This window comes from Capsicum annuum, chromosome 3 (assembly GCF_002878395.1).
Source record: "Capsicum annuum cultivar UCD-10X-F1 chromosome 3, UCD10Xv1.1, whole genome shotgun sequence".
NCBI lineage: Eukaryota > Viridiplantae > Streptophyta > Magnoliopsida > Solanales > Solanaceae > Capsicum > Capsicum annuum.
The window spans coordinates 247,960,648-247,984,319 of NC_061113.1; the positions used below are offsets into that span (position 1 = coordinate 247,960,648).

At 33.9% G+C, this 23,672-nt stretch overlaps 2 protein-coding genes across 5 annotated transcripts; both read right to left on the bottom strand.

Moving 5' to 3' along the window:
* Positions 1 to 397: 397 nt before the first annotated feature.
* Positions 398 to 12,239, bottom strand: LOC107865950 (calmodulin-binding protein 60 A). The gene is made up of 8 exons (XM_016712135.2): positions 11,830 to 12,239; positions 11,373 to 11,451; positions 8,695 to 8,747; positions 7,378 to 7,847; positions 7,119 to 7,279; positions 1,622 to 1,828; positions 1,350 to 1,535; positions 398 to 1,192 (listed from the first exon to the last, which is right to left on the bottom strand). Exons 1-8 carry the CDS (start codon positions 11,919 to 11,921, stop codon positions 539 to 541), a joined length of 1,902 nt encoding a protein of 633 aa, XP_016567621.1. The 5' UTR covers positions 11,922 to 12,239; the 3' UTR covers positions 398 to 538.
* Positions 12,240 to 18,239: 6,000 nt separating this feature from the next.
* On the bottom strand, positions 18,240 to 23,072 carry LOC107862432 (calmodulin-binding protein 60 B). 4 transcript variants are annotated; one of them, XM_016708015.2, is made up of 7 exons: positions 22,916 to 23,063; positions 22,413 to 22,479; positions 20,783 to 20,829; positions 20,230 to 20,693; positions 19,998 to 20,158; positions 19,067 to 19,273; positions 18,240 to 18,793 (listed from the first exon to the last, which is right to left on the bottom strand). In XM_016708015.2, the coding sequence occupies exons 1-7, from the start codon at positions 23,002 to 23,004 to the stop codon at positions 18,425 to 18,427; spliced, it is 1,404 nt and encodes a 467-aa protein (XP_016563501.1). In that variant the 5' UTR covers positions 23,005 to 23,063; the 3' UTR covers positions 18,240 to 18,424. The 4 variants fall into 4 exon arrangements, with proteins under 4 accessions (XP_016563501.1, XP_047265689.1, XP_047265690.1 ...); XM_047409733.1 differs by having other exon boundaries at positions 22,413 to 22,520; positions 22,916 to 23,041; XM_047409734.1 differs by having other exon boundaries at positions 21,156 to 23,072.
* Between the last annotated feature and the right edge of the window lie 600 nt (positions 23,073 to 23,672).

Genomic DNA, 23,672 nt, shown 5'->3' on the forward strand with positions numbered 1-23,672 from the left:
AAAGAAAAAAAATTACTAGCTTATTTATAACAATCTAAATTAAAAGAAAATATTTTTGAAACTTTTTTTTATTATTATTTTAAAATTAAATTTAAAACTAAATACCCTAAAATGTAATTTATTTTTTTTGAATATATTTTCATAATTTTTAAAATGAAATCAGAATTAAAATATTATCGGATCAAATATAACTATTATATATATATATATATATTAAACTCAGGAAGGGTCATGAAGTTTTGTTCTCATTAGCTAAACCATCATCATCAAGATAACTTTCTTGATTGCACAATCTGAAACTTATGTTAACTCAATTTTATTGAGCAAACAACTTTATGATTGTCAAACTGCAGGTTGACAATGAATGTACATGTGATCATCTTATTTTTTCAACATATCATGTGAACGGGCCCATATTCACCTTTTATATTTTCAAATTCGTCAAACAGTTGATGTCGAAGCATGAACTCGAAAAATTCATAAAAATAACACAGCACACAATTTCAAGGATGAACTAAGATTATTAATCCACATAGTATCACACGGTGTAGAACTCCGATGACTGCTGATCGATCTCCACCAAAGCCAACGGTGCGTGTTTTCCCTCTGGCTTATGTATTAATTTCCTCTTCTTGCTCATACGGACCTTTTTAAGTTCAAGAAACCTCTTCAGTAATAACCATTTCAGTATGCTAGATATCATGGTCCAGTTCTTCTTCGACTTGCGATTGCACGTAGAGGTCACTGGAACCATCAAAACGTTGTTCATTTGATTAGCACTTGTGCCATCTTCAATGATGATGGATTGAACATTTTCAGAATCCATTAAGTGTGTGAATTGGTTTTGCGAGGAAAGATCCATCGTCTCGCCATGTTGCAATACATGAAACTGTGTGGCACTGGTTTCAGCAGCAGAGTTGATGACTTGGCCAGGCTCCCTGGATGGGAAATCCACAAATTGAATTGCATCAGAATTAAGATGCTGCATAAGTTCCTCCCAATTCACAGATGTGATATCGCTGGGGGATCCTAGACAACCCCAAGTACCTAAACCTGAATGGCCAGGAGAAGTAATAGCAAGTGACATTGCATCCGACTCCGCGTGCTGGTCAGCATATTCATAAGAAGTAGAACATTCAGCAATGTCTACCCGCTGGTTACTTTCAGCTGTTCCCTGAATCAAATGTGACTTCTGTGCAGAGTCAAAACAAATTAAAATAGTTAAGGCAAAGAAGCTGAAATAGTTCTTTGCAAGATCAGAGAGATTTTCAAAGCTCAAATCGTGTTGCAAATGTACTACACAGGGTATTAGTATTATGAGCAGATAAATTTGGTCAAAGAGTACTCACTGAAGCATTTCGAAACTCTAAAGAATGGTGTTCATTAACAGTGACCAAATTTCCCAAGTGACATCTGCTCATGTCTCCTAGCTTGGGAGAAGGAGATAAGTGATCCGTGATAGAGATCTCGTTATCAAATTTTTGGACATTTTCCCAGTTTGCGAATGCAGTTTTGACTAACTTGCGTGCATACACCTGTTTATCAAACCAGAATTCAAGCAGGGAACAATTAATGGGCCAACTGATGATACATGCATGACAATCAATCAATAAATACATACCTTCTGAGTTTCAGAAAGCATGTCGAAATAATCTAAACCGCTCCCTGAGTCCAACGACATCACCTGACCAGCAGCATTAAACACCACTGCAATTTTTTGTTCAGTCTCTGGATGATAGTACACGTATTTTCTTCCACCAAGATTGCAAGTCTTAGCATGCGTTATAGCTCTTTTCCAATAATTCTCAGACATGCTTTTGCCAAGGATCTACAGGCATTAAACAAAAAAGTCATTTCCGAAATGCAGAAAACACAGGCTTGTGTCCTGATTTTCTTACTATATTTTAGTTTTATTTTTTCTTAGAAGAAAAATAAAAGTTACCATAATTATTTTTACTTTTCCTGAAAGAAAAAAATATAATTCTTTTCCATATTTGGCTAACCTCATTCTTGGAGGAAAGGTTTTGGACATTTATAAATATAAGACTCTCTTCTCATACCACAGCATAGTAGCATCCACAATATAGTCGTTTAAAGAGTCTCGTTTAGGGGGAGATTATCTCCCAATAGTTTTTAATGTTTTTTTATATTAGTTTTTGTTAGCCCATATGTTATTGGGCCTTTAGTTTATGGACCTTTAGGTTATTGGCTATGTATATATAGCCTACTCTTGTTTTAGTTAGTTTTATGCTTTTCAGATTATATTGTAAACCTTAGCCTTTCTTCCCTTCAATAAAGTTCTATTAACATGGTATCAAAGCTAGTTCGATCCATGTCCTTTGATTTGTTGGTTGAAGATTTTGTAGCAGGCACCTACTGCGCGGATCGATTCGTTGCTGTCTTCGTTTGCTGTCTGGTATTGTTCGTCTTTCGTTCTTTTGCTTGCTGCCATTGTTGTTCGTTCGGAATTGTTCAACCTAGGGTTTTGCATCTTTTTGTTTCTTTGAATTGTTTGTGTGTTGCTGTGTTTACAATGACTGGAAAGGATGATTCTCTCCAGTCCATTAGTACTCAATTAGATGGTAAGAACTATGCATATTGGAGTTATGTCATGAAGAATTTTCTTCGTGGGAAGAATATGTGGGGTTATATCACTGGAGTAAACCCAAGACCTATCGATGATAAAACTGAAAATTTTGATTTGTTGGTGGACTTATGGGAAACTAATAACTCCAAGATTATCACTTGGATCAACAATTCTGTAACTCAGTCAATTGGTATGCAATTGGCTAAGTATGACTCAGCAAAGGAGGTCTGGGATCATTTGGAAAGACTGTACACTCAGTCTAATTTTGCTAAGCAGTACCAGTTGGAGTATGATATCCGTGCTCTTCAACAGCATGATCTCAGTATTCAAGATTTTTATGCTGCCATGTCGGATTTGTGGGATCAATTGGCACTTACTGAATCTGCAGAGTTAAAAGGTTTTGGGCCGTACATTGCTAGACGGGAAGAGCAACGCTTGGTTCAGTTTTTGATGGCACTACGTTCTGACTTTGAGGGCCTACGTGGAACAATCCTTCATCGATCTCCCCTCCTTACTGTTGATTCTGTGGTTCATGAACTGATTACAGAGGAGACTCGTATCAAGTCTCAAGTGGATAAAGGGTCTAAAGTAACTACTACTCCTGTCGTGTTTGCTGCTTCAACTGATCAGTCTAGGCCACCACGTACTCAGACTCGACAATCTCCTAAAGTTGCATTTGATGAGTGTGCATTCTGCAAACAGAAAAATCATTGGAAGGCTCAGTGTCCGTTGTTACTTAACAAGGTCAAATAGCCTCAATCTGGGCAGCAACAGAAATATGGGCAGCAAAAGTATCCGTCACGCCCATCTGGTGCTCCTCCGTGGTCATCTCGTCCTCCACAGTTCGCTGCTGCTGCACCATCTGTAGATGTTGAGTCTGTTAGCACTATGCCACCTTCTGCGTTGGATCCCCAGGTTTTCGAACAGTTCAGACAGTTCTTCGTTTCTAATCCTACGGCCATGTCAGCATCTATGTCTCATTCGGGTTCAGTTTCTTCTAGTACCTCAGGTATTCCTTCCTCCTTGTGGATATTGGATTCTGGTGCGTCTCATCACATGTCCCCTCATTTGTCATCGTTTGGTTCTTTGTCACCCATTTCACCAATCTCTGTTATGTCCGCGAGTGCTGTACCTATGTCAGTCGAGGGTGTTGGTTCTGTTACTACCCCTCACATTGTCCTCTCTGATGTTTATTACATTCCCAAACTTGCTTTAAATCTTGTTTCGGTCAGTCAGTTGTGTAAGGCTGGTAATTGGGTGTTTTTTTCTGATTCTGTTTGTGTTATACAGGACCAACACACTCAGAGGGTGATTGGGACCGGCCGTAGGTTGGGGGAACTCTATGTCTTGGAGAATCTCAAAGTGTCTGTAGTTGCTGCCTCTAGCATAGATTTATCTTCTTTTCGTTTGAGTCCTTTGTCTTCTCAGTTTTATCTTTGGCATTCCAGATTAGGACATGTGTCAGTTTCACGTTTACGTTTTTTGGTCTCTAGTGGTGCTTTGGGTCATGTGAACACTAGTGATATTTCAGATTGTAGTGGTTGTAAACTGGCAAAATTTTCTGCCTTACCGTTTAATAAAAGTGTGTCTTATTCTGTTGCTCCTTTTGATATTATTCATTCTGATGTATGGGGACCAGCGCCAGTATCCACTAAGGGTGGATCGACCTATTATGTTTCGTTTATAGATGACTATACTCGTTATACCTGGGTGTATCTTATGAAACGCAGATCTGATTTCTTTGGCATTTACAACAACTTTAGAGCCCTTGTTAAAACACAACATTCGGCTGTGATAAAGTGTTTCAGGTGTGACTTAGGGGGTGAATATACCTCTAATGACTTCACTCAGTTACTTGCCTCTGATGGTACCATACACCAGTCATCTTGTACCGACACTCCTAAGCAGAACGGTCTGGCAGAAAGAAAACATCGTCATATTGTTGAGACAGCACGCTCTTTACTTTTGTCTGCAGAGGTTCCTAGTATTTTTTGGGGAGAAGCAGTTCTAACTGCTGTATATGTGATTAATCGTATTCCTACTGCATTGACTTCAGGGATGTCTCCGTTTGAGAAACTATATGGTCACCCGCCGAATTATTCTGCATTACGAGTTTTTGGATGTACTTGCTTTGTTCTTCGTCCTCATGTTGAACGAAATAAGTTAGGGTCAAAATCAGCTATATGTGTGTTTTTGGGGTATGGTATTGGACAAAAAGGATATCGTTGCTATGATCCTGTAAGTCAGAAATTATATGTTTCACGACATGTCACTTTTTTGGAACATATTCCTTTTTATTCCATTCCAGCTAAAACCCATGATGTGACAAAGTCAGATATTCGGCTTATTGATCCCTTTGGGATTGACATAGAGGTTCCAGTTCCGGATTCATCCATGCCATCTGGTGTGCCACCTGATAGTGCTTCAGCCTCGCCTGTGCCTGAGTTTGCTCCTTCAACTGTTGAGACTGGAGACCCACCACCTCTGAGGAGGTCTACTCGACCTTGTAAGTCCACCAAACTGCCAGATTTTCACTATTCTACATATTCAGCCTCATTTGCTTCCTTTATTGCAAACATACATCATTTGTCTGAACCTGAGTCGTATAGAGAGGCTGTGTCTGATCCTCTTTGGCAGAATGCTATGGCTGAGGAACTTGCTGCTCTTCATCATACACATACATGGGATTTGGTTACTCTCCCACCTGGTAAGCATGCGATTGGTTGTCGATGGGTGTATAAGATAAAAACAAAATCTGATGGGTCTGTTGAGCGATACAAGGCAAGACTTGTGGCAAAAGGGTATTCACAACAATATGGTATGGATTATGAGGAGACTTTTTCCCCCGTAGCAAAGATGACGACTGTTCGCACTATGATTGCTGTTGCATCCGTTCGACAGTGGAAGATATTTCAGATGGATGTCAAGAATGCTTTTTTGAATGGTGATCTCCACGCGGAAGTTTATATGACTCCTCCCCCAGGTATTGACCACCAGCCAGGTGAAGTTTGTCGGCTTCGAAAAGCTTTATATGGTCTAAAACAAGCCCCTCGTGCTTGGTTTGAGAAATTCTCCACTGTTATTACTTCCCTTGGATTTGTCCCGAGTAACCATGATTCAGCATTGTTTGTTAGATGTACAAGTGCAGGGCGAATTCTATTGTCCTTATATGTAGATGATATGATTATTACTGGTGATGATCATAGTGGTATTGAGTTATTGAAGCATGATTTGGCTCATCGATTTGCAATGAAGGACTTGGGCTTGCTGCGTTATTTTCTGGGTATTGAGGTGGCTCAGTCTAAGAAAGGGTATCTTCTTTCTCAGACTAAGTATATATCTGACTTGTTTACACGGGCGCGTCTTTCTGACAACAGGACTGTAGATACTCCCCTTGAAATCAATGCACGTTACTCTCCTAGTAATGGTGTTCCATTATCAGATCCGAGTCTTTATCGGACTATTGTGGGTAGTTTGGTTTACCTTACGGTTACTCGTCCAGATATAGCACATGCAGTTCATGTTGTTAGCCAGTTTGTTACTGCTCCTACTTCTGTGCACTGGGGAGCTGTACTTCGTATTCTAAGGTATCTTCGTGGCACTCAGTTTCAGAATCTCTTGTTTCCCTCGACGTCATCTCTCGAGTTGCGAGCCTATAGTGATGCTGATTGGGATGGAGATCGCAATGATCGTAAATCCACCACTGGTTTTTGTGTGTTTCTTGGAGACTCTTTAATCTCGTGGAAGAGCAAGAAACAAGATGTTGTCTCTAGATCTTCCACGGAGGCTGAGTATCGTGCTATGGCTGTGACTACATGTGAGATTATTTGGTTACGTTGGCTTCTTGCAGATATGGGGGTTCACATTTCTATGCCTACTCCCCTGCATTGTGATAACAAAAGTGCGGTACAAATTGCAAAGAATTCTGTCTTCCATGAGCGTACGAAGCACATTGAGATTGATTGTCACTTCACCCGTCATCATTTACAGCTCGGGACCATATCGCTTCCTTTTGTTCCATCGTCTTTGCAGATTGCTGACCTTTTTACGAAGGCTCAGTCGGCATCTCGATTTCGTTTTTTGTGTGACAAACTCTCAATGCTTATTGCTGTTGCATTGTGAGTTTGAGGGGGGATGTTAGCCCATATGTTATTGGGCCTTTAGTTTATGGACCTTTAGGTTATTGGCTATGTATATATAGCCTACTCTTATTTTAGTTAGTTTTATGCTTTTCAGATTATATTGTAAACCTTAGCCTTTCTTCCCTTCAATAAAGTTCTATTAACAGTTTTCAATATGTAGGTCACTTGACCAAATTACATCAATAATATGTTTTTTAGTATGTTTTTCTTTATCGTCTGAATTATCACTACGATAGTTTGTAACTAATAGCTTCCGCATGACGTCCTCTCGATTTCGAACCCAACAGTAATAGCCCTTCAATGAACCAAAATCTAACAAGTTGAAGTTGCAAAGTATAAATTTTGCGAAGAACTTATAAGGTTCTTAGATAGAATTAGTAACTTCTTACCTGGCGTAGACTCTGAGGATTGTTTTGGAGTTCAATTAAGAAATCCTCCACTGTTTTAATCCCATTTTTAGTCAATCGATCATGGAATGCACCCTTTCTGTAAATCTGCTCTAGTCTCCATACATCATCAGTTGGTAATGGTGGGTACCGCTTCTCGTTTCCTGTGAAAACCATAACTCAAACAGACTCATTATCTCTTTTTCTGTGAAAATTAGAAAGAAATGGTGTTTATTAAAGGCACTTAAGTAGAAATACTAACTTAATAAACGTTTATCCTTGACAGTGAAGTGTCCTGTCACGGCCTCATTCACTATAACTTCTTCTGATTGATCGACAATCCTTGCTCCTAGCTTTACCATCTCCAACTTCTTCATATGCTTTGGAGTGTGTTTGAATTTAATTCCGTCAACAGAAACAACGCCTTCTTCCAAACTCAGACAAGGATTTTGGTCGCGCCTTGATTTTCCACTTCTCTTTGGCAACATAATATGACTGTTTAGTTCTTCAATTGGCCAACTTTCGTCGCCATTAAGTAGAAAAATTTCAACTTGTGCTGAGGCTAGAGGCTCATGTCTCACTTGTTGTCTTGTAGCAGCATCAACCAATTCCAATTTGGTTCCGTCGGGAAAGATACAATTTCCAGTAAATACCACCGGGGCAATAATCTCGTGTGAGAACTTCAGAAGCAAACATCTCGATTCACAAGGATGGATTTTCTTCTGGAAATTCCTGTTTTTGGAATATGATTTAAGCTCAAATACAACTTGGAGATAATGTAAGTTCTAAGGATAAGTTAATTATCTTTTTGACAAGGTTATACCAATTATTGATTAACATAAATTTACTTGTAATTGTCGTACAAGTGATATTTGGATTAAAAAGGGCAAATAAGTTGTCCAGTTAAGTAGGAGTCTCCAAGTTTTTTAAATTAGGTGGGAGACACAATTTTTTTTTGAGTTTTTTCGTTTGAACAACGTGTTTCAATTGTAGAACAACTTTGGTAGTTGTTCGATAAATTTGCGAAGTTGTTCAATAACTACCAAAATTGTTCAATAACTGTGCAAGTTGTTCAAAACACAATTGTCCTACAACTGCACCTAGTTGTTGCACAACTAGGCGTAGTTATTCGACAACTGAGAGAAGTTGTTCAAACAACTAACATAGTTGTCCCACAACTATACCAGTTGTTCAAGGTACTTAGTTTCTTTCAGGGACGTTCCACAACTATTCCAATTGTTCAAGGTATTTAGTTTGTTTTAGGAATAAGTTTATGAGACCCACTTATTTTTTTTTAATTGGAAACTTGCCGGGCCCTTGTGGCTTATTTTTCTCTTTTTTCTTCTCTACCACTAATGCATTTCTTAAAATCATATTGGAGACTAAAGTTGAAGACAGTGACGGCATAATAAGTATTTGTCAGTAACCAACAATGCAACAACATACGGTATTCGCGTAAGCAGTCCGTACCATGGTTTTGTAACCAACAATATATGGTAAAATAGTATAGTATCACATAAATAGAAGCAATGACAACCATGATTCTGAAAACAATTCAAATAGCTCTCTGTTTCCTCACCTGTTCCGAGCAGTCAAAAGTATTTCCAAGTCGAACTGAAGTTCATCCTCCACCTGGATATATACCAAGTTGATTAAATAACTAGGTATTGGTGTGACATGTATTTCTACAAAGGCTAGAACAAATTAACTAAAAAAATGCTTTCAACATGATATCAGAACAGATATAAATCTTGAATTCAATTCTTGCTCTTACAAAAAGAAGAGCAAAAACTTAATTTCACGTGTTTGGCTTACGGAGAAAAATCAGGTTCACAAGTGAAAGTGTCTTGCCACATAATATTACCAATTAATTAAAAATATCCTTTCTCTAATCACCTAAAATTTTTAATGCGATAGTAATGCATTTAAACAATATTAATCGATTTTCATTGGTTCAATTTTTTTTTTTAATCTTGATTAATTCTCTTTAGTTGGATTTTATAAAGCTCGCCAATAGTATAGATTCAAAATTTAATCGTGAAATTTAGCCTTTTGTCTTTGATCTTTTTGGGTATTAGGCTAATTCTTGGACAACATACATGAAGGCAAATGAAAATCTCATAAATCGAGCTCATAAAGACATACAAGAACAATTCTCCTAACATGCTATGAACTTTAATCCATATGTGTAGGAAACAGCCGTAAGAGTGAGACCTTATTTGTTTGTAGTTAATAAAGATTTAATCTTAAGCATATTGTTAAAATTTGAGTCATTAAATATGCTTGTTTTTCAGGTCTAAATTTTAATTATTATGTGCATTTTATTTACTCAATTAATAAGTTGGAATAGAACTGAATATTATTGAAATATCTAATAAAGTTTACAGTTTATCATCACTCCATCCACTAATTTTACTGCTAATTGTTCATTCACCATTATCAACTGCACCAAGCAATCATATGCACAACCATCATCCTCAGCTACAACAATAATCACCGGCGATCATTTACAATCATCACCATCAACCATCCTTATTACAACAATCATCAATCACTACTTACATTTACCACCATCAACTATCACTATATATTACAGTACCATCATCATTCTTCACCTGCCTATTTATTAGATATTACTACCATTCACCATAATTATATTAATTATTTATGTCATTGTCATGTCACCAGTTACCACATTAACCATGCTCATTGACCTCTACCATATCAGTTACTATTGACCATTACTGCCAAGAGCCTAAACCAAACATCATCACCAGCTACTTCCCACAGCCATAAGCCAACGCCATCTCTAATTGACATTTAAAACAACCGATCATCTAGAATCGTTACTACCAACCGCCATATATTTTTGCTTCAAAACATTTGGTCGATACAATTCTTTTATAAACTTAATATTTCATTTAAGTTTTATATTTATTAATTTATAAATAAACACAATATTTAGTATATTCAAATTTTGAAAAAAAATAGTTTGAATTATTTAATATTCAAATCTTAATATATATTTCAATATGTATTTTAACTCAAATATTAAAATTTTGATGATTTTAATATTCACACATCTTAATCAAGTCTGACCCCAGTTTGTTCATACAAGAAATCCACAAAAGTCATGGGAAATAAAATATCCTCAATTATGTCGTAGGTTTTTTCCGAAAATCCATATTCTTTTTGAAAGAGATGGACATCGGCATCAATCTATTTCAGCTTTTAATTGTTCGTCAGATTTTTGCATTTAGAGTGTGTTTGGTATTAATGTTTTTCAATTTTTTCATGTTTGGTTGGCTTAAATATTTTGAAAAATATTTTTTCAAATCAACTTATTTTCCTCAAATCTAAGGAAAATGACTTCCCTTCAAAAAGTAACAAATTTTTTTTTTCCAAAACTCTCTTTCAACCTCGTTGAAATGTTCATACAACTCTCAAAATCAACCCCCTCTACTTCCACCCTCAATCCTGTAGCCCCCACCCCACTCCATCCCAAAAAATATTGTCCCCCTCTTTACAAAGAAAACATCTAGCTTCTTTCCAGCTCTGCCAAAAATGGACACTGTGCTCCATAAAAGATTAATTTATTTGCAACACATGCCGAAAGACCTTTGTCAATCGATATGCTCAAATTAAACTCTTAGATCTGGGAATTGTATGGTTTATGAGCTATATAGCTATATAAGAGTTCATTCATTTTTGTCCACTCAAAACTATATCAATTTTTCAAGCGAGCAAGGTCTCACGTGCTTTAATCTCGTCCACCACCCCACCACCCCCTCAAAAAAAAAAAAAAAAAAGACTCTTGGCATCGCAAGTTGGAATGATCCACAACTTTGGGTGAAAAACATCTGATCTCTGAATTAATTAGGTTAGAAAGTAATCAAAATTTTACTTATAACACATGTCAAGGATTTACAGAAACGTTTGGTTATATATATAAAAGCGACAATGCAAAACCACAAAGCTGAAGCCTGAAGGACCATACCGAGTATTATCTACTTATGCTAATTAAGTAAATGAAATATGTATAAACAAATATACCGATATAACTACCAGATTTAAGTGGTGAACGAAAGAAACTTCAACCACGCCATGACCAAAGCCAAGAAAGTATCAAATAATATATATGTGAAGGGCAATGTAACAAGTACAACAACAACAAAAAAAGAAGCAGCAGCAAATACGTAGTTTACAAAATTAATTAAGAGTTGAATGTGTAGGAACTATGAAGAAGTAAGAACTCACCGGAAAAGTAAGTAAAGCGAGTAGAAAGGCGATCACAATCCGCCGGAGCTTGCAGAGAGACACAACATCCCTTATGACCCTACACAGAGGTATGGAGATTCAATTAAAAACCAAACAATGACTTGGTATGTCAACGTCAATGGTGTTCAATATATTATCAAAGCAGAAGCATCACATGCCAGCCAACTTGTCAGTTATATATGTTCACACATGATATATTAGCAACTACGATAATTAATAACTTCTTCTTTTTTTCGCACGAAACAAAAATAATGGTAAAGGTTAGCAAGTACATTTAATTATACGAAAAATGAGTTCTGATTTCTGAACAAGAATATACAACAACCTTTTGGGATTTGAATTTTGATGACGATATTACACCAAGAAATCATAACTAGTGGTTTGATCCGTTTATAATGTTGAAAAAAAAAAGAAAAAGATTCAAGATTTAATTTACCTGGTGAAACGAATAGTAGTAGAGTTTGTTGTTTCAGTATGTGAGCTGGTGTTTCCTTCTTCCAACACATGTATGTTATGTGCCGCCATCATCAAGTATTCTTTTGATATATAAATAGGACCAACAAAACGAATGCTAAAATCTATTCGATATAATATAATGGTTGTAGGGCACCTGATGTATATATACACATTTGCATCTCCTTTTCCTATGTGTTGCTTAGAAAGACGCGTGTAATGACGGCTTAAATAAACTCCGTTAAGTCGTATATCAATAGCAGGGAGGCTAATCCCACATTTTACTACAGAAAAATGCTTAATGTGGAATAATCATGTCATAATTAGGAAACTTATTAGTAATTAATATTCCCATTTCACTTTTAGGTGCAAATTGAATGACAACTTTTGGGAATTATTAGATTGAAGTCGGTAGTTTAAGGGATTTAAATTTGGTCGACAAACCCAAATTTTGGATATATACGCTGTGTTATTGTCCATGACGTTTTAAGTAGTGTGAACACTAGTACTTTCTTTGGTGCTTGTGGCTGGTTTGTCTTTTTTTTTTTCCTTCAATATTACTACCACTAGTCTATAGTACTAGTATTGAGTGGTTTGTTTGACTGAAATGAATAATCAATCAATCTCGATTATTTAACCTTTGGGCCCTTACAGAAGCCAACACTTGTCACTTATCGCACTTACATTAATGATTTAGGAGATAGGTGATGTCCATCTATTTTTTTTTTCCATGATCAAAATTAAATTTTAAGATTGAGTTGCGTTCAAAATTTATTTATTTACAACAAGTACGTAAGCTTCAGTCAAAGCATCATTGAGGTTAATCTGATGGTAAAATTGTTCCATTTCTTGCAATTGGAATACTATATACCTTCACTTCAAGCGATTTCTTCCAACATTATTATGTTTTCGGCAATTTCCTTTGTCTATTCTTAATTCACGAGTCATTATTTATTATAGTTTATCATTCATCTCAATTGTCTTACGTTGTTTGAATACCTGGCTAACTAATCACAGGAAATCCAAACATGTGCATGACAATCTATTTTTGTGAAAGATACTGAAAAGGGGTTGGTACATACCAATAAGTCAGTTTATTTTGAGGGCTGCACGTTATACTCCAGTCTTTGAGCTGATCATAACAATATTCTCAAGACTATTATACAGTAATAATAGTAATTTTTGTCATTGAAAATAGATCAATATATTTTAGGAATATTTATTCCCAAATTTATGTAGTCTTTAGCAAAAAGTTTATTTTTTTTGTCACGAATTAGACGGACACGTAGGCGGTCTAAACTAAATTAGACGGCCAATTAAGGGAAAAATTACTTCTTGTAGTTATGGAAAGGAATTGTATAGGCTGCTTCCTTATCTCCTTATTATCCAAATCCCCCACACCCTTAGGCTCACAACCTATTGGTGATTGCTTAAAATAATGGTAAATTACACAGAAACCCCAATGAAATCTCAATAAAGATTTTGTTGGATCCGATTTTGCTATCTGATGTAAGTCAAAATTAATTAAAAAAACATGAACATTTGCCATAAAGGAAATCTAAAGGAAAGTATTTCTTAAGAGCGAGGGGGCGGGGGGCGGGGGGGGGGGGATAAAGACAATGCTGTCAAGTAATATTCAATGCCTTGTAGATTCATGTCATGTTTATCATTAAATAAGTAATATATGGTTGAGATTTATTTCAATTTATGTATACTCATAAAAAGAATTAAAAATGACAATAACACGCTAATCGTAGTTAACTTATAACGCACATTCTTACCTTTTAAAATATATATGTTTTTTTTACGTTTAAACAAAAATGCACAAATAAATTTTCGCAAGCAAAAAATTTAAACTTAATAAGATCAAACGACAACTAACATTAAAAGGAAAAAATAGAACAAAACGTAGTAGTTGTATTTTCAAAGATCGACTTACTGTTTCTATGCTACAATGGGATTTCTCAGGAAAAGAAAAAAGATATTTATAAAAAGATGAATGCGTATATTTTATTGATAGGTGTAATCTGTACAAAAGGAAAGAGATATGGCGGGTCAAAAAAATTGGGGAAAATATTCCCGTCATTTTAGTTTTTTTTTTTCTTTCTGAAAATTCATTAGGTGCATTTTGTTTTAGTTTGCATTTTAAATATATATTTTAAAAGGTAAAAGTGTAAGTTACAAGTTAACCGCAATTAGTGTATTTTTATAATATTTAATTCTTTCAATGCGTGTATATAAATTAGAAATATTCTCAATCATAAATGATTTTATGATATACATGGCATACATCCACAAGGCCATCAAATATTACTCGACAGAATTGTTCTTGAGTGAATCTTTTATCTCCCCCAAGTACATGGATATTTTTAAAAATGTTTTTATCAGTTGTAAAATTAAAAGATATTATGAATAACCTTTCGTGGGGTAAAAAAAATAAAGGATGGAAGAGAAAAATGAATAGAGAAGAGTAATTTACCTTGTCAATTTTTCGTAATAATAAAGACATCCTAAGTAGTAGGACGTTGAGATGAAAAGAGATACGCATCGTTTGGGTAAAGATAAAATAAACCTAAAGTCATAAGTTAGCTTTTACTTGACCATATATATATATTTGAAACATGAAAATTTGTGCTTTTGAAATTGAAGATTAAAATTTTAAAATCTGAATAAATTTTATGTCCAAGCATATATTTAGAGAGAACTGTAATTTATAATTTCACTCAAATAGGTACTGCATAACCATAAGACAAAGGAACGGAGTATAATTATTCCCTTAGGTAACGCGGCCAGAAAAGAAAAAGATGATGAAATTTTTGTTTTCCTAAGAGAACAATTATAAAGTCATATAAATCTCAATCTTTTGAGCTAATTATTTTTTATTTTAAATTTTTTAAAATTATGAAAAATATTTTACTGAGTCTTAATTAAAATCAAAATTTATAAGATTATTTACGAGAAATGATATTTTAAATAAATATTTATGAGAAGTTAAATTTATAGTATGAAGTAATTTCTATATACTGTCTTTGTTCGCTTTTATTTATCACTAATTTTTTGATTTAATTTTTATTTTTATTTGTCATTTTTAATATATAAAGAAATAATAATTTTTTTATTTTGTTTTTAGTATTAATATTTAAAAATTAATTAATTTCAAATTATATTATTAATTTTTTTAATAAATATATTAGATTAAAATATGATAAGTAACAACGAACTGTGGACGAAGTATTAAATAGGAATGAGGAGTTGGAAGTGGTCTTATATTGCTTTTTTCCTTTGCACTTTGCAGAAATGACTCCACTTGCTAATGAAATCTCATTTCTGGGACAACCCAATTATATGCTTTTCATAATAACGTTTTCATGGTTAACTAATTTTAAGAACCTACCCAAAAAAAAAAAAAAAAAGGGAGCGAATTTTAAAGGAGAAAAGCTAAAGTAGGTTTAAATTGTTATTCCACAAAATTACAAGTATGATGAAGGTGCGTGGAAGAAAAAGAAGTTTGGCCATAATTTCTTGATGTCCTCTTTTATTTTTTTCTTCTTCCAAATTTCAAAATTGGGAGTTATGATTAAAAGGAACCATACTAACATTTCCAAATCTACAGTACTTTCTAAGTGGGTTGTGCTCACGAATAGATAAAAGTAATTAGCGCGTAAGTAATGGAGGATAACTTGAAAATTATGTTAAGCTTGCGCTGCAAGTAAATTATTTTGGCTCTATAGTTACTTTGTAATATTTTTCAAAAAATATGTTCCAATTTATATTATCCGATTTTTTTTTTGACTCAATCCAAAAAAAGATACATTTTTATATTTTGTAACTATTTAATTTTAAAAAAAGTTGGGGATAAATCGTTTTTGACCTATATTTTTTATTATGAATCAAGTCGAAGCTGTTATCACCAAGAGTGATAGTGTCATCAGAGATGAAATTTTGAATGTTTTTAACGCCGAATAAATAATCAATATTATTGCAACTAGGAATGTTTTTCACCTTTTCATTTGGATCTCTCTTAAAAAAAGATTTTCTATCGTTGCGTGGATTCCTTTTTGTATAAAACATATTGTGAAAAATTGTCCTCTAAAAAAAAATGTTGAATGAATTGATCATAAATTATAAGATTTTAAAATCTTTTTGCCTTTGAAAAAAGATAAAGAAGAAAGGCAAATCATTTCACCCTTTATTTTATTTAATTACACGTCATAAACCTATATAACAAGAATTACTGACAAAAATTCTTATATTCGATTTTTTTTAACAATGAATTAGTTGTTGCTCCCAGGACTAAAATAAAGATAAAGGCTGCATTTGATATGTATCTATCGATCAATCCATAATATTATCTTGATATATATGAATATCAATTATACTCATTTTACTTTTACTGAAATAATTTACAATCAAATAAATATCTATGACTTATTCTATACCACAAATTTTAAAATACTTCCTTCTTTTTAAAACTAGATGTCAACTGATAAATTTGGATGGTGGGAGTAGTGTAACAGCCCGGCATCTTCTTAACATTGTAATGGAAGCGCAATCAACAAATTCTTCATCAATTTGGATACGCCTGTATGGCTATATCATTAGAGGGTTTTATTTATCACTAAACTAAGTTCGAAATTATATTATCAACTTTTAACAAGTGAAGATCGTTATTTTTAAGGACTAATGCTAGAATTTAATTAATCAAGACTGAAATTTTGTCCAAATATTATCTCATTCGAACATAATGCAATTTTTTTGGAGTTGTGCACTTACTTTTCTCGAGTTGTATTAGACATAGTTCTCCATTCGAATTGTGTTACCTCTTTGCTGAAAAATGCAAATGTGTCATGCACATGACGTATTGGTTGTAGCTTTTATCAAGTATTAATGATTAAAACCGTTCCTTTAGTTTGGTATAAAATATACCTTTCTCTTCACCTACTTTATCTTTTCATTTTATTTTTCAATTGCTCGTGATAAATTGATGTAAAACCTTTAAATATGTTATGTTACTATATGCTCTGTAGAAAATTATAGTTATAGTGCTGATCAATATAATTAAAACTTCACAATTAATTAATGGACTTGTAAACACGCTGTACAATCAGTTTATGTGATTACTGAAACAGCTCTAATTTGTAAATTGTACGTAGTCTAAACTGAAAAGATTATACTCCCTTCGTCCCAAATTATGTGTTGTCATTTGACCAGACACGATATTTAAGAAATAAGTATTGACTTTGTTAAAGTCACAAAATTACTCTTCTTAGAAAAAGGAATAATAATATTTAAAATCAAGTGAGACCACTTTTAATTGCAAAAATAAATAAAAAAAGAATTAATAGTATTTAAAGTCAAGTGGGACCACTAAGGGTAAAATTGTAATTGTGTTTTTAAAAACTTACCAAATAAGGAAAGAATACATTCCTTTTAGGATGGACCGAAAAAAAAATGACGACACATAATTTGGGACGGAGGGAGTATAGTAATAGTAATTTGCATGTTAGATGTTCTTCTTTTCGAAAAAAGACAATAATTTTCGTAATACTTTAACTTTTGGACAAGGAAAATATTGGATTTACATGACATAAATCAACTAATCCCATATCTCTATTCGTTAACTAATAATTAAAGGATACTCCTATATAAGAAAGACAAAAAGGGGATAGACAGTTGGTCACTAATAATGGACTAGATACTATAAAATATAAATACAGCCATGTCTATTTCACATTAATGCTGATGTTAACATGACCTATATATTGTTCCAAATTCATTCGTCATATTTACGTTCAACCCTGGCGGCTAAGATTTTAATTTGTTGGACAAATAAACAATTGGGAAGGCAGTAGAACATTGGTGCATTTTGATAGAGTAATTTTTGTTTTTAAGGACATATAAATTTTGGGGCAAAACATTTTTTATTATTAACATACTAGTATTTCCTTCGTTAATATTTAGTTAGTCATCTTACTAAATTAAAAAAATATTAATTAATTTTGTATATTATTTTTATAATTTTTTTTTTTAAAAAGTATTCACATTTATTTATGATATTTCTACAAAATTTTCTAAGGGTAAATTGTATAATGCCTCATTATTTATGATTTCTTATAAAATAAATTATGCCTAAGTAATGGACGGAGTAGTAGTATTTTGTTAAAATGTGCTACTTTAAAGCTAACACAATTGTCTTCCCAATGCAAAGAAATAGATAAGGTTTGAGGCGTGTGTATGATTCACGTAGTATATATAATATTTATCGTTAATTTTATTCGAACTCGTAAATTTTTATAACAAATTTGATCTTGCATGTATTTTGCACATTAATGTTGTGTTTATTGGCAATTATAAATTATCCTAGTAAATTTGACCTTTTAGAATAGTATACATGTCCATAATTCTGTAAATTAATTGCCAAAAACTAGGAATAACAAAAGTAAAGGAGGAAAATATAAAATGACAAAGATTTACCTTTACAATCATCCTTTCAATATGAGACTCTTTTCAAGTCTCCTTATAATTATCACTTTTTATCTTATAATAAGCTATACCAAATTAACCAATGAAATAATGATCTAATATTCATAATCCCAGATCCTTTGGTTGGTGAAGTCGTTATCATATGAATCAGCACAATCTGGTAATGCACCAGTAAGAGTTGCTGAGCTATTGATTTGGCTTATAGAGTCATAATTATTTGTTGCAGTACTTGTGCTAGGCATAAAAGTAGAAGATGTACTAGCCACTGGGTGCTGCTGCATGTCAATTGGACAATAAGCCTCGAAAGAGAATCCATTAGAACAATCAAAATCAGCTGCTTCCACTGGACAAACAACATTTGGAGTACTGGTAGAGCTAAACAGTTCAAAACTATCATCATCTAATACCTTGAAATTCTGGTGGCCATCTTGAAAGGCTGTTCTTACCAGTTCTACTCCAAAAACCTATCACCAGATGAAGTAAAAAGCAAGTCAGTCATTACTCCTCAAGCAAAATTCTATTACTCTACTTTCTTTTTGTAACCATTTGATATCTGGAACGTACCATGTTCCCACTAATTTTAAATTGGGCCGCGTAAAGTCTATCAAGGTAGAAAACAGTTCAAACAAGAATATCTTTCCAAGAAGTTAAAACTCGAGACCTCTGGTTATATTACACTTGCTTGTTGAAGCTAATTAAACAGTTAAAAATGAAATGAGAAAGGGTAAAACTAGAACCTTTTGAGTTGGGGTGAGCTGTTCGACAGACGCAAACTGGCTCTCTTTGTAGAGTAGTCCAATCAACTCTCCCACATCGGTAAATACCACTCTTACATTTTCCTGGGGATGGGCAGAATTATACAAGTATTTTTTCAAGTCAAGCTTACTCTTTGCCTGATTTACTGCTTCATCCAATTTCTTTGCGTGCATACGCCTGCCAGGGATCTTTATACAGGCAAATGTTTGAGTACGTACTCATGAAAAAAAGAAGTGGAATATATTAGTTTAAACAGAGAGATTGTTTTTTCATGTAACCATCACAATAGCCTTAAATTATTTTTTTTCTTAAAAAAAAAAACGGGTAGGGACTAGGAAGTTTCATAATTCATAACTGGTAACTTAAAACAATTAACCTATGACCAAAAAAAAAAAAAAAAGAAAATTAACCTACCGCAATGTATCTTCATATCCTATCTGAATTATTTCGTTGGGCTCATGAATCCATAAAAGCTACAGCTTGAAATGCCTCGCCGAGAGACAGGAAGTGCGGAAAATATAAGGAGCGGAGACATAAGTTGCCTCCTCTCCTTTACTAGATTATAAAACTCACCAACATGAGTTGTGATGCAGCGGATGGAGCTACTCTACTCTTAACCAGAGGTCGAAGGTTCGACCCTGGGCATGGAGAAAACTCTGTTGGGAGCGATACCCCTGAATGAGGCTCTACCCAGCACGAATTCGGATACTGAACACTGGATGGAAACCAAAAAAAAATATTATAAAACTCAGTGAGACTGCTCTTTTATTTACTTAATTATTATATATATAGCCTCAAGCGGTTCACATTAGTTATGTGGACAAAATCGGCGACCGTACCATGAAATTTTTCTTTTGATGAACCTTCATCAAAACAAGATGAGAATTAAAGACTTGGTTAATAAATTCTTACGCTGAGTAGCTTATCACGGTTCAAAAAGTAGTGAGTTAAGAAGTCCCTGACAGTTTTAATGTTTTCCTTCAACAAATGATCATGGAAAGCACCGCCTTTGCCAATCGTTTGCAGTTTCCAGACTTCATCATCAAGAGCTAGGGGCTTCAGGCTCTTGCTCACTGCAAATTAAATTAGTGAAACCGCAAATTCATCAAAATGCATAATTTAAAGGAATTAATTAAGTACGTACTGCAGCGACGATCCTTGACAATGAATGGCTCACTGACTGCATCCATGATTCTGGTCCCAATATCGTAGGTATACAAAGCTCTCGCCCTTAGTGTCAGCTCACGTTTTTTCATAGGTACTCTAGTGTGTTTAAATGAAATATGACCTACAGAAACACTTCCATCTTTCAAGATAACATGTGGATCTCCGCGAATAAGTGATTTCCCACCAGGCCAACTTGTAGCTGTTTTGATTTCATCTTTCTCAAGGGCAACTATTTCCACCTTTGCTGATGCTTCAGGACCAGATTTAACAATATTCTGAGTATGGGAGTCAATTAAATGTAGATGTAAGGTACTTCCCTCTTCACCTACCGGGAGCCCAGTATATATTGGACCATTAATGTTGTTAGAAAACATTAATTTCAAATGCTGTGAATATTCATACTGATCATAATCAGCGCCATTCAAATTTTCCTCCGCTTTCCTGAATAAGATGTACGGGGCTCACTATCATAAGGTACAATAATAACTGCTTATGAAATTAAATATGAAATGAGAGAAGCTTGTCGTTGCCTTGGGCCGGTTGAAATCTCTGTAGGTCCCGGTTCAACACCCACAGCCTGTAGTTTGACAAACAGCTTAGCTAGATGAGCATCGTACTGGGAGAATTAAAAGTGACGTGATACAATGGATCAAAATACAATAATAGTAACTATATAGTAGTATTTTCTAGTATGAAAACGATCAGCAGAGTACATAAGTTAAATCCTTAATTATAGTATCAAATCATGCTCTAGAGCGTAAATCAGCGTACTAGCCATAAACATAAAAGATCAGAACTTAGGCAAATTATGTTACTGAATTAAGCTCACTCCCGTACTAATGATCAAATCAATACGGAATGAAATAAAACTGATCATTTTCCAGATGAAATGAAATACTTTACCCTATTACGCTATAAAAGTAGTCATTAGTCATTCCTAATTAAACCAACCATTGACAAAAAGAAAGAAAGAGAAAGAAAGATTCTCCTGGTCAATGAATTTCTGCAAAACAAGTTGTTGTGAAGAGACATAAATGGCACACATCAACATGTCCACTATTTATTACTTAGTAGAGACATATAGCTACTATTCTAATTAAAATAAAATCTAAAAATTCAGAAACTAAACTAGACAAAAATCTTATTAACCTAAATCTGAAAATGTCAATACTAAATTCTATAAGAGAAAATCTGGATCTATTTGTTCACAGGAAACAACATGTTGGAGTCCCACATCGGTGGGTTAAAGGGTCCTTGGTCTCCTCATATAGTTTTGAGCAATTCTCCTCTCATACGCTAGCTTTTGAGGTTGAGTTAGGCTCAAGGTCCATTTCTTTATGATAAATTTATTAAATTTATTTTGGACCACAGGAAAAAGAAACCAAAAAGAGAAGAAGCTTATCTGGTTGTCATTTTCATAGACCGTAGTCGAACAAATTAAATCCAATCAAATCTATTAGTATGACAGAATCACGTGTTGTACTGAAGACTTTGCATAATACCAAAAGTTAAATCAATTGCTGTTAGTTTGGATTTTGAAAATGTATAGGAATGCCTTTTGGGTTCCTACGTTGGACTTCAACTTCGCGGACAATATAAAAATGGAGGGGGGATCTAGGAGGCAAACACCGGAAACAATAACATTATGATGAGCATGACACTGATATCCAAGAAATGAATTTTGGACTTAATTCATATCAAAATGTTACCTCACAAGAGAGAGAATTCCTCAACATCATATAGAAAAACCAAATACTAAGAATTATTCAAGATCATATAAGAAAATCAAATATCCATTGTCCCAGCGGTGTGGTGGGACTCCAAGAGAAAACTCCATCAATAACCATCCTACAACACTCCTAACCCTAAATAATTAAGCAAGTACTTACTCCCTTTAATTATCACCAAGGCACAAATAAAACACAAGCAAACAGTAGACGTACGTATTGCTTCTTTATAAAAAATAAGGATTTAAATTTTCTCTATATAGATCGATAATACTATTTTTACTAGATTTCAAAAGACTAATCCACAATTAGTTAAATAATAACATCACTGTGTATATACTATTATATATCAGTGAATGGAACATAAACTTAAAAAAATAACCATACAATATACTCCACAGGTTGATTAGTTATTAATGAAAATGGTTCTCACAGCTGGATCAACGCAAAGCCGCCTCATTGACTTGAGTAAACGCACGACGCGCACAGCATTAACGGACCTGATCAAACCCCAAGAATGAAGGCCTTTGATTATAGATTTCTAAAAAAAAAATTCACTTCAGTTAAAATATACTGCTATAAAGATACAAATAAATTAGTGTTTAGCTATTATACTTATTGTAAAGGATATGATAAAGTAATGTATTCCCTCCGCTCACTTTTACTTAGTTATATTTGGAACTGACACGCTAGCCCTACTAATTCATGATGCTTAGTATTAGATCTTGCAAAATAATAAGGAGAATAAGCAATTAATTCTAAGAGTAAGTAAAAGTGAACGGATGGAGCATTTGAAATCTAAGAAGATGGAGTTAAAAATCATGTTTGGAATACATTTCAAATTTGAAATCGAGTATTTCATAACCAAACACTCTTTCGAGCTTATAATCAGCACAGAAAGTTTAGATTTGTGAAAAGTAGAGAGAGGCCACAGACTTCCTTAGTTTGCTAAGTTTTATCTTCTTATGAAGGGAAGCTGAGCTAGGAGCAGAATGACAATTACGAGATTGTTGTCCAAGATCCATATATGCCTATATTCCTTAGCAAAAAAAGTTAAAAATAGAGTAGTTTTTGTGATGAATTTTCACTTAATTGAGCTAGGGTTAGTATCTATTTATAATGAAATTTTTGGTACTTAAAAGCGAGTTTAGGAATCTTCCTCCTTTTTCCTCTGAATCTTCCTCCTTTAAGTTTCTTTTTAGAAACCAATTAAGTTTTTTCTTTCAGAAATTAATTAAAAGAATTTTGTTGACAGTTTTTTTTTAATAATTTGATTCTCAATCTTTGTTATGATTGGGTAACACCAATTTTTATTTTATCTTTCGTGTTTGTATATAGTTAAGACGATATTTCTTCTTTAGTGTTCCTGGAAAAAAAAACATCAAATTGTGAAATAAAAAAAAAATCATGAAACTGGCAGGTAGATTCGTAAGGTATGTTTCCCCAAACTTACGGAGAAATGTCTGCGAAGTCCAAATGCAATCTTATCCTTATCATTTTTGAAAAATTATATGTGTTACTGTAGCAATCTTGGATCTGAAAATTACTCTATGAGAAGAACAGAAAATATATGTGTTAGGTATAATATAGTGAGATGAAAATATTAGAAGAGTTAAAAGTATTTTCTTTTAAGCTCACACTGATTTTTGGAATGTATTTTACTCGAGTTTGGAATCTAAAGGGCAAGTTTTTT